We start from the raw sequence: 10,970 nt of genomic DNA, 5'->3' as shown, positions 1-10,970 counted from the left end.
AAAGATATATATAGATATAAAATCCATGTTCTCAAAACCAAAATTCTGGCCCCAGCTAATTAAAATTTGGGATTAACCCAAATGCCAAATCTTTATACTAAGATTTTTCAAGTGTCAATGTTACAGATCATGTACATGAATGATGAATTGTTTTATTAGGTTATGCTTGTTGAATGAGAAATTAGTTAAATCACTTTCAATGTCATTGTCTGAATTTTAAATAACTTGGATTCCTTAGTTTATTTAGAGCTGATCAAAATGATAGGGAAAATAAAGAGTGAATTTAGATGTTTAATTGGTAGTTATTGCATTGGGGGAAAACAATTATGCCAATACACTATATATAATGCGATTTTGATTCTCACCGATTTTTTTCTCCTCTAACAACTATTTAACCTACTAATTTTATCGTTTGAAAAAAAAAAAAAAAAAGAGTAGGCGTTGAATTGATGGAGAGCTTCTCAGAAGAGGAGTTTTTTTTTTTTTTTTTTTCTGTGTCCAATTTCGTTTTCGTCAGGGTGTAGGTTTTATTACTGTGTCCAATTCCAAATGGGTTGAGCTTTTGCTCCATGAATCAAGTTGAATTGAAATATATATATATATATATATATATATATATATATATATATATATATATATATGGATATTGAAACGATGCCTTCATCTTGAATATTCTTATACATTAAAGCTGAATATGTTCCTAATGGTAATTTTAAATACAGTGTTAAGCTAACTACCCAACATTCAACAAGCAGAAAAAGTCTGGACCTTGAGATTTTAATCGACATGGAATCAGCTAGGCATCTTATTGCTGATATCTGGGGGTATAATTCTCAGCGATACAGGTCACGGTTACCGGACAACCACTTTTTAATTTTGAGAAGAGCCCCCATTTTTCAATACTGGAGTCTGCGTCAATCACCTTCCACCTGGATAAGGTTTTACATCAGTTAAGAGTTTGTAAATAATCATCTATATTTGTCAATATAATTATGAATTTTGGCATTCCACGTTGATTAATTACTGAATTCTAGCTTGAAACCCTGGCCTCAAATTCAATGATCGATATCAAAAAAGAAGAGAAAAAAAAGTGAGATGCGACCTGTAAGTAGTGGTGAGGCGGTGGAGAAAGACCAGCATCATGGCCTTGGCCATGTTCATCCCCAGGCATGTCCTCCCTCCCATCCCAAAAGCTAAGAAGCTGTATGGTACTTTTGACTCATCCTGCATGCATGCATGCGGTTTATCACAAAGTCGAATTCCGTGAGTTGCAACTTTTAATCATGTACGCATGTTTTAACTTAATTTTAACAAGAAATTAATTGAATGAGGTGAATTATATCCATGCATACGTACGTCAAACCTAGACGGATTGAACTTGTTGGGATCAGTGTAGACCGTAGGATCAAGGTGTACTGATTTAGCATCAACGTTCACATTCCACCCTCTCTTGATCTTAAATCCTAATGCACCCACAGAAACAAAAATCAATCAACAAGTTGCATACACAGACAGACAGAGAGGGAAAATAAATGAAACAAACATATTTTGTTCAGAGCTCAAACCTTCCATCTCGCAGTCCTCGAGAGCTAGTCTTGGAAACCATGGCACGACAGAAGCCAACCTTAGGGATTCTTTTACCACCTAATTGACACACCCAACTCATTTGTTCAATCAATTAATAAACGAAGTATGTCAAGAAACATGTTGTTTTTAAGAGTTGCGAGTCTTCAAGAACGGGCATAGGACCATCTGATCAATTGCCATTAGTCTCCACTCTAAAGAGGTCCACATGTGTAGTCTCTTGTAGACGATAGTTATTGATAAAAGAACAAAAAAAAAAAAAGTCTTCAAGAAAGTTGTTTCTAGGTTTGTTAAATAACACAAATGTCAAAAGTGAAGTGAGTTTTGTTGATTAATAGTACCTTAGCAGCATACGGCATGTCGTTAATGCTCTCCAGTGTTAGAAATGACTTTGAAGAAGTTTTTCTCGCCAAGTCAAGTTGTTCTTTCTGTTTCAATCAACAAAAAAAAGTGGCATATTATTCAATAATACAACTATAAACAAAATTAATAAGAGAAAGCGAAGCTTTAACTCTGACTTACCATAAGAGTGGGAAGCACTTCTGGGTTCTCGTCTAAGAATTTGATCATCCATGTCATTGCACTGGCTGTTGTATCCTGACCTGCAATGATCATGGTTAATATATTGTCTTTTATCTCTTCATCTGTTAGCTGCCGGGCAGTAGTGCCTGTTTCACCACATGCTTTTTCATCCTCTGTCAAAAGCCGCTGTAAAAGATCTTCACTCTTAACTTCTAACCCTTTTCTCCTTTCACTCATTGCATCCCCAATTATTCCCATGATTTTCTTTCTAGCCTGAATCATACAGTTAGAGCCTGGTTAGGTTTTGAAAATTTAGGCGTAGAAGCCCATAAAGATAAATATAAAGCCCAATTATGAGATATTTTGGGCCTTTTTTATATTTATTTTTTGAGGACTGAAGAGCAGTGCCCGAGCAAATATTTCTTGTGTAGGGGACTCTCTCACATACATAGAAAATTTGAACTCAAAACATGAGAGATTGAAGTAATTTGCATAAAAATTAAAAGACCCTAATTTCAATAAAGAGAACTAAAAATGTTGTACAAACCCAGGAACTCAAATATGAGGTAAAGAGTACCAAGAATATTTTTTAAAATATAACTTAAAGCCAAAGAAAAGTTGATAAAATGAGAAGGGGAAGTGAAGACTGCACTTTTATAAGAGGGATGAAGAGAAAAATAAGGCTGGCCTGGAATGGAAAATAATTAGATTGAGAAAACACTTGAAAAGGGTATTAGTGTTAAGACCCAAACTCTACTTCCTCATATATTGTATACAATTCCTCAGTATTACATTTAACAACAAAACAACAACCAACCTTCTTCTTACAACTCTCTCCTTATATACTAACTCCCACCTGCTGTGCAAGCAGTCTCCCTAACTGTCTAACTGATTACACTTCCACCCAATTCTAACAACAATTCTAACAATCTTATCAGATAGTTATCCATCTTGGCCGTACACTTGGACAACCTAGATGGTGCCACTTGACATCCTAACAATACCCCCCCTTCAAACTGAACTTAAAAGTGTAACACAGTGCGTACATTTTGAGAAAGGATTACACAGAGCTTTACAAATGTACAATATCTGGAAATTTGGATTTGAGTTCATGGTAGTTCTCCCACGTAGCATCTTCTGTGGTGTGATTCTGCCATTGCACTAGTACTTCTGAAACAGCAGTGTGACCCTTCTTCATCAGTCGTCTATCCAAAATAGCCGTTGGGACATCCTGTAATATGCCAGATTCAGTGATAACCGGTAGGTGCACAGAAGGTTGCACGTGATCACCCAGATGCTTTTTGAGACAAGAAACATGGAAAACAGGATGGAGTTTTGAAGTCTCCGGTAATTTCAACTTATATGCCACTGGTCCCAGCTTTGCCAAAATTTCGAAAGGCCTATAAAAACGGGGCTGCAGTTTGTGAACTGAGTGAGAGGATAAGGACATGAATTGATAAGGGACAAGTCGGAGGTACACCCAATCTCCCACCTCAAAAACCCTCTCAGTTCACTTTTTATCACTTTGAACCTTCATCCGATTTTGGGCAGCCTGCAAATTAGCTTTCAATACGGCTAACACTCGATTTCGTTCTTGTAAAGCTTGATCAACTGAAGCAACCTTAGTGGTGCCACTTTCATAAAATGAGACAAGTGGAGGTGGCTGGCCATAAACGATTTCATATGGAGTCATCTTTGTAGCAGTGTGATATCCTGTGTTATAACTCCATTTCGCCCAAGACAACCATATAGCCCATCTTCTTGGTTGTAGACTGCAGAAACATCTCAAATATGTCTCAAGGCATCTATTGAGAACCTCAGTTTGTCCATCTGTTTGAGGATGGTAGCTCGAGCTAAAACATAATTTAGAGCCTTGAATCGTGAAAAACTCCTTCCAAAATTTGCTCATGAAGACCGGATCTCTATCACTAATAATAGAATTAGGCATCCCATGCAATTTGAATATGTGATCCACAAACAGTTGAGCAATCATAGTGGCAGAATAAGGATGAGCAATAGCCAAGAAGTGAGCATACTTAGATAAACGATCAATCACCACCCATATTACAGTTTTCCCTTTACAAGGAGGCAATCCCACAATGAAATCCATAGAAATGTCAGCCCAAATTTTAGTAGGAATAGGAAGTGGTTGGAGTAATCCAGGAGGTGAAATTGTCTCATACTTGTTCTGTTGACAAATGGAGCAACTAGACACCATGTCTTTAATGTATTTCTTCATACCTTCCCAGTAAAAAGATCTAGAGATCTGCTTGTATGTTTTGAGAAAGCCTTCATGGCCAGCAATAGGACTCAAATGATGTTCCCCAAAAATTTTGTCTCGCCAACAACTTTGAGGACTTATAACAATTCTGTGCTTGAACTTCAAAAACTCATTATCCAATTGATATCTGAGATTTCCCACAATATCCGTAGCTGCAGGGTTGTTGAAGACCTCCTGGATTTTGTGCAGTATCCAAGGATCCTTCTCCACATGTCTTCGCAGTTCGTCCATTCACTGAGAATAAAGGTATGAAATTGCCAAACATTCAACAGGATCTAAGAATTCCAATGCAGCCAATTCAGTACTCGCAGGATTCCTGGATAGTGCATCAGCTGCTAGATTATCCTCAATCTAGTTCAAAGAAGAACTATGACTGGAAATGCAAAATGTTTGAGAACCCTTGGAAAATTTCATGTACATCTTGTCGAAATCCCACAGAATTGGACCAAGTGTTCTCAACCACTGTACTCCAAGGACGATATCGCAGCCCCCTAATGGCATAGCATACAAATCAATTACGCAACTGAATTGTTGAATCTTGACAAAAACTTGGTTCAGGACTCCTTTGGTAGCTACTCGTCCACCATCAGCAATTTTAACATTGAATATATGGCCCGTATCCAACGTATACTTCATTCTCTTAACCAAACTCAGATCAATAAAGTTGTGAGAGCTACCCGAATCAATGAGGATTGTAACTGGACAATTCTTGATAAATCCTTGCACACGCATTGTATTAATGGTAGGGGGTGCAGGAGTGCCAAACAGGGCACATGCAGTAATCTCAGGTTCCTCCGTTTCAACGATATCATTCTCTTCTTTTTCCAAATTATCAAAGTCTTGAACATCTATAAGAAGCAGTTGTTTCTTCTCACACATGTGACCCCTCCCATATTTTTCTTTGCAATGAAAACACAGACCATTCTTGCGACAGTGATCAACTTCTTCGGGGGTTAATCGCCTCACAGAAGGGTTCTTGGGACGAATTTCGAGGGTTGTGGGATGCATTACATTCAATGAAGTAGGTGATCGAAATGTAGGTAGAAATGTAGGAGTTCTATGAAAAGACTTCACCTTTAAATCTGATAGCTTAGCATCAACTTGCTGGGCAAAAGATGCAGCTTCAAGGACATTTCGTGGCTTAAGCAGTTTCACATCATGGCGCAATTCTGCTTTCAATCCCCCAATAAAGCAAGATTTAAGGATCGCAGGACTCATATCCGTGGTTCGATTTGACATTTTTTGAAATTCCACGATATAATCCCTGAGAAGACCTGTTTGCTTCAAGTTTACCAAATTTTCAGCACAATCGTCAAATTCCGATGGACCAAATTCTTGACAAAAAACCCTCGTAAAGTCACCCCATGAAGGATATTGAGTGAGACAATTCGCCCAATGGAACCACTGCAGAGCTTCTCCTTCCATATGAAACGATGCCAATTTCACTTTCTTCGAGTCGTCGATAGCAAAGAAATCAAAGTAATATTCAGACTTATACACCCACCCCAATGGATCGTCACCATCCACAAATCTGGGGAAATCCATTCTCAAAAATGGTGGTCAACCAGCATTAGAACCCAAATCTTGGCGATTGTAATTGTGATTAGGGTTCATCCCTCCCGGAAAATTGGGATTCGTCGGAGTCGCCTCAGAAGATTCTCCACACGATCCCCCACTGCCCTTCGCTGCAAGTGATTGCAGTTGTAGCAAAATTAATTCTTGACTGGCTTTGATCTCGGCTTTGAGCTCTGATCTGAGATCTTCGATCGTGGTTTCGAGATCTGACAAACGGGTATCCATGGCTTTCCTCGAAGCCTGGCGTGTCATACAACAATGAAGGCTTGAGAGGATCAACGCTGGTTGATACCAAATGTTAAGACCCAAACTCTACTTCCTCATATATTGTATACAATTCCTCAGTATTACATTTAACAACAAAACAACAACCAACCTTCTTCTTACAACTCTCTCCTTATATACTAACTCTCACCTGCTGTGCAAGCAGTCTCCCTAACTGTCTAACTGATTACACTTCCACCCAATTCTAACAACAATTCTAACAATCTTATCAGATAGCTATCCATCTTGGCCGTACACTTGGACAACCTAGATGGTGCCACTTGGCATCCTAACAATTAGACTGATATGCAGCACCAACATCTACAATACTAGTAAGGAAAAAAAAGCAGGATGGGCGAGGGACCATTCTGGCCCCTTAGTGGCTCAGCCAAGGGAGGAAGGATTCGAACGCGTAGTTGAATATAGTATTTTACCTGAAGTCCTTTGTAAAACCTAGTCCTAGGTAACCTCAAGGGGAATGCTAACATTGCTTCACAAACATGAGCCACCTCCTTTTGCAACACCTCTAGTTCGTATCCGCTTTCCACGCTTATCAACATCTTGCACATAGCTTTGCAGGTTATCTGCTCCAAAATGAAATTTACATCAAATACCATATCAAATAGTAATCACAAAAACTAACAAACCATGATCTGTTTTGAAATGCTTTCTGAATGTATAAATTAAAGCACTTTAATATAACCCAAAACGCTTGCAACAATAATAGAAAACGTTAAGTATTAGTAAGTGATTTTTCAAGAAACAATTAATTTTTTATTTTAAAATTTCACATGCTTTAAAGAAAGGCCCTTGTGAATATAAATGATTTCCTTGAAAGTATTCATTCAGTCTTCATTACTCCAAAGGAGGTCATACGGTTATTTCACATGTGGGACAATTTAAGCTGTGTGTGCCCGTGACACAGTTATAGTAAAGGTTTGGAAATTTGATACAGAAATGAAAAATTGCAAAGTTCTGAAGAAATTGCATTATTTGTGTCACCTTGACTGCTTCGTCTTGTATGACCACACAGCTTCTATGCTCCCACCCTCTCATAGCATCAACAATGAGTTCATCAAACTGTTTGATAAAAACTGATAAAGAATTGGTAGAAAACAAGTTGCTTAGTTGCCCACGAATTAGTTTGTGGTGTTGGTGGGAAGCACAGAGGAGGCTTTGATTTCCCACTAGCGCAGCAATAGTTTTCATGTATCTCTTGCTGAATCTCCCCAAGTCATTGTTTAAGACTGCCTTTGCTGAGTCCGTGCTCGAAACGAAAACATGCGTCTCTCCGAATATGTTGGTCCTAAAGCAATTTCCATGCCTGCACTTACAGAAACTACAGTGTTGTAGAATACAAGAATCTCATGTTGAAAAATTGATAAAATTGAATATAACTTAATTATATTGAGCGGTTTCACTTAGAATTACATTTGTACTAAAACTTTTTGTGATGAACCTCACACAGTACAAGTGGCGAGTTACAAATTGGAGAACAATATAATTAGTGTGGACCGTTGGCCCGTTCATTAACAGAAGAAATTATAGAGTAAAGGGTAGATCATGCACTCAAAGAGAGGTATTACCGGAGACGGCGAAGACGGACAAACTCGTAAAACCCTTTGCCACTGTTAATGGAAGCCATGAACTTTAGGGTTTCTCCAATGAATGGTAATCCTCGGCTGCCTGGAGGAATTTCAGCCGTTGATATATCGTGATTTGAGCAGTTCACTGACTTGATAATTTGATAAAGCAGACATGACAAGGCACCTAATACTACTACCACGGCGTAACAACCAAAAGAATAATAAGCTTCTTGTGGCAAACGGGAAGGCATGTTTATTCTTCTGCTACCGTGTTGTTCTGCAGATTTTGAGTAATTTGGTAGGTAGAATGGTCTGAAAATTTTATAAAGAACTGAACTCTTGAATTATAAGTGAGAGACATCAACGTACGAGGAAAATTGAATTTTAACGAGTACTTACATGCACTGAGTTTCAACATATATTTGAGTCACAGATAGGTTTAATTCAACCGATTTTAGTGACTCAATTTAAGTTGTTGGATAAAACATGTGTTAACATTGAGTGGTTGCTGGTGTGGAAGAAAAATTGGAGGAAAATTGGGTTGGTGTTTTGGCCGACAGGGTTTGATGCGATTTTGAAATAAGGTCCCAAGGTATAACGACAACCAGAGAATTCACTTAATCGATTTGACCCCTCAAATTTGTGCGCCATCTTTTGTAATTATTGATTTGTGGAAAGGTTTTGGCATGAACGCCATTGAGGGTTGATACTCCATCCATTGAAATTGCACCCAAGAAGCCTATCTTTTGGCACTAACACGCCATCATGGTGCTGCCATCGAAAGCTCCAAGTGGTAGAGATTCCGTCCACATGGTTATCAAATGTATCGTGTTACTAAACGCCTCTTTAATTATTGACCACATGAATACAACTAATTAGAAGCAATAATAGATCCCACATATATTTTAGATTGTTCACATGAATCATGTCAAAAGCTAATAATCAGATCGCTATTTCTTTTCCTTTTAAAGGCAAACCAACAACATAACTAAGAAAATGACAATGAGACCAGGTCTTTAATTTGTGAATGAATATAAGAAAATTCAGTCCTTTCTAATGACTGAAAAAACCAAATTGATGAACTTGGTTTTAGATTTTGATAAGTAATCCGCGAAGAGCTCGGCATACTGACGAAATAGATCATCCATGATATCTTTTCCGAAATGAGATTCGATCATGGACTCGGTCACAGCTCTTATGGTCTTGGCCATTCGCTGCCCACTGACTACAGCGGTTATTTCTGCACCACCATCCCAATCAATTTCAAAGGCTTCAAGGCGGTCCATTGTAAATGATCCTTCATTTTGTAACACCAATTTTAGTTCCTCTTCACTTGGGGCATAGAACGGAGCGTTGAAGGAATCAACCCTTTCCTCTTCAATGAGACCCTATAGCATTGCATATACCAAATTTTTAAATCAAATTTTGTAAACCAAATCATGAGATGAAGAGAAAAAACTTAAAACTAAATATTGCATATTTATCTATGTAGGTACCTCTGAAACCATTCTCATTAATGCATGAGCTAGGAGTTCCCACTGCACGTAGCAACTCTCTTGAGTTGATGGGTCAGCGGACGACCTGCCCAGGAGTGACAGCACCATTCGTCCTCCGCCAACTATTTCTTCAGCCCGGGACTTGAGAAATAGCAAAAAGTCCTTGTGAAATTGAAGTGAATATGCATCCAAAACGCATTGAGGGCTGGTCTTAGAAATGTACATCTTTCCTCTGTTAAACGCTCTGCCAGTTGCCTGGCAATCCAGGCCAGGAGGGACCTGAGATAGCCAATGAAGACTAGAAGAGGAGTGCACGAAATGTAAACTCTTTGCCGGAAACAATCTGCCGTAAAACGAGCCCGGCACGGCGGAGATAAATACAGACCCGAATCCAGCACCTTTTTCTTCCTTTAGTTGGTTGTAGAATGCCGGGAGTGACATAAAAAGGGTGTTGAAGTCGTTGCTAATGAGGTCATTTAGAAACACTCTAAACTCTATGGATGATGATGAGCTGCTACTTGTGGCATGTATGGCATCAATTATTTCGGAGATGAGTAGTAAGGTGTTTGGTCCAGATGAGCAACCCAAATCGGCTATTCCCATGCTCCCATTTGGTGCTATAGTTAAGCACAACATTTTTTGTATAGCTTCATCAATGATTGACTTTGCGGTGGATAACATTTTTCCCTACAAAAATTAAGTAATCAGATTAATCCAACGAGATCCATGTAAAAAGTAAAAAATAATTTATACCTGAACTGTAGAGTTTTGAGCATAACTGGTCTCGCCATTCCCTTGGTTCATGTGAAGTATTTGCAGCACCTCCATCTCTATCTCTTTAGAATGCAGAACCCGGTTGTGAGATTTCTAAAGCAGCAAAGCTCAGGAACAAAGCTTAAAAGTTCTCCTTTTTAGACATATTATTCCTTTTCTTCTAAATAAAAAAAGATAATATAATAAAAGGAAAGTGTTATTGTCACTCCAAAAATCTCATTCTACACTTCTCATAAGTGTATTTTTCTTTCCAAATATAAAAAGTTTGAAGTGTCGAATGAGATTTTTGAAGTGCTAATAAAAATTCCCTAATAAAAATCTCAAAGGTCTTCTTAGATATTTGCACAATTGCACTAATGCTTAATATAATAATGGGGTAAGTGGAGTTTAATCCTTGGCATAGTTCAACTTTTCATAAAAACCTGGTACAAGATAAAAAATTTAAATTGGTCCCTTGACTGGATGTCCACCTCAGAATTAACATTAAAACTCATATTTCATTGGATTTAATGTCTTTATGTGTATTTTAGTTCCTAAAATACCCCCACAATTAATATTTGATTTGAGGGCTTCATTTCCTCCTATAAAATAAGAAATTCAGATACATACCAAATAAGAAAACGAAAGTATTGATTAGAATTCAAAAAGTTTCATATCACAACGAAACAAAACTCTAGAAATCAAATTTTAATGAATACATCATACCAAATAAGTAAATAATGTACCTAAATCATGGTACCTATATCACAGTACCTATAGCATGGCACCTATATCATGGTACCTAATACATGGTACCTGCAAATTAAAAAAACATTATTAGAATTTTAATGTACCTCAACCATGGTACCTATGTTGGATTAATGTACCTCATTTCTATAGTGCGCCAAA

General features: G+C 37.9%; 2 protein-coding genes across 5 annotated transcripts; both read right to left on the bottom strand.

The window, feature by feature from the left end:
• Window positions 1–659: 659 nt before the first annotated feature.
• LOC103428640 (abscisic acid 8'-hydroxylase 1) lies at window positions 660–8,600 on the bottom strand. 3 transcript variants are annotated; one of them, XM_070826712.1, is made up of 10 exons: window positions 8,212–8,351; window positions 7,813–8,089; window positions 7,229–7,565; window positions 6,661–6,810; window positions 2,107–2,379; window positions 1,926–2,012; window positions 1,566–1,644; window positions 1,357–1,463; window positions 1,103–1,224; window positions 660–929 (listed from the first exon to the last, which is right to left on the bottom strand). In XM_070826712.1, exons 2-10 carry the CDS (start codon window positions 8,061–8,063, stop codon window positions 806–808), a joined length of 1,530 nt encoding a protein of 509 aa, XP_070682813.1. In that variant the 5' UTR covers window positions 8,064–8,089; window positions 8,212–8,351; the 3' UTR covers window positions 660–805. The 3 variants fall into 3 exon arrangements, with proteins under 3 accessions (XP_070682813.1, XP_008364983.3, XP_008364981.3); XM_008366761.4 differs by having other exon boundaries at window positions 7,229–7,550; XM_008366759.4 differs by having other exon boundaries at window positions 7,229–7,550; window positions 7,813–8,600.
• Window positions 8,601–8,687: 87 nt separating this feature from the next.
• Window positions 8,688–10,218, bottom strand: LOC103428660 (probable jasmonic acid carboxyl methyltransferase 1). Of its 2 annotated transcripts, none has more exons than XM_070826711.1 (3): window positions 10,088–10,218; window positions 9,309–9,995; window positions 8,688–9,200 (listed from the first exon to the last, which is right to left on the bottom strand). In XM_070826711.1, the coding sequence occupies exons 1-3, from the start codon at window positions 10,097–10,099 to the stop codon at window positions 8,856–8,858; spliced, it is 1,044 nt and encodes a 347-aa protein (XP_070682812.1). In that variant the 5' UTR covers window positions 10,100–10,218; the 3' UTR covers window positions 8,688–8,855. The 2 variants fall into 2 exon arrangements, with proteins under 2 accessions (XP_070682812.1, XP_070682811.1); XM_070826710.1 differs by having other exon boundaries at window positions 8,739–9,200; window positions 10,062–10,209.
• Between the last annotated feature and the right edge of the window lie 752 nt (window positions 10,219–10,970).

Source organism: Malus domestica, chromosome 08 (assembly GCF_042453785.1).
Source record: "Malus domestica chromosome 08, GDT2T_hap1".
NCBI classification, from domain to species: Eukaryota; Viridiplantae; Streptophyta; class Magnoliopsida; order Rosales; family Rosaceae; genus Malus; species Malus domestica.
The sequence above is the reverse complement of the archived record's forward strand: the minus strand, read 5'-3'. Positions and strand labels throughout refer to the sequence as shown.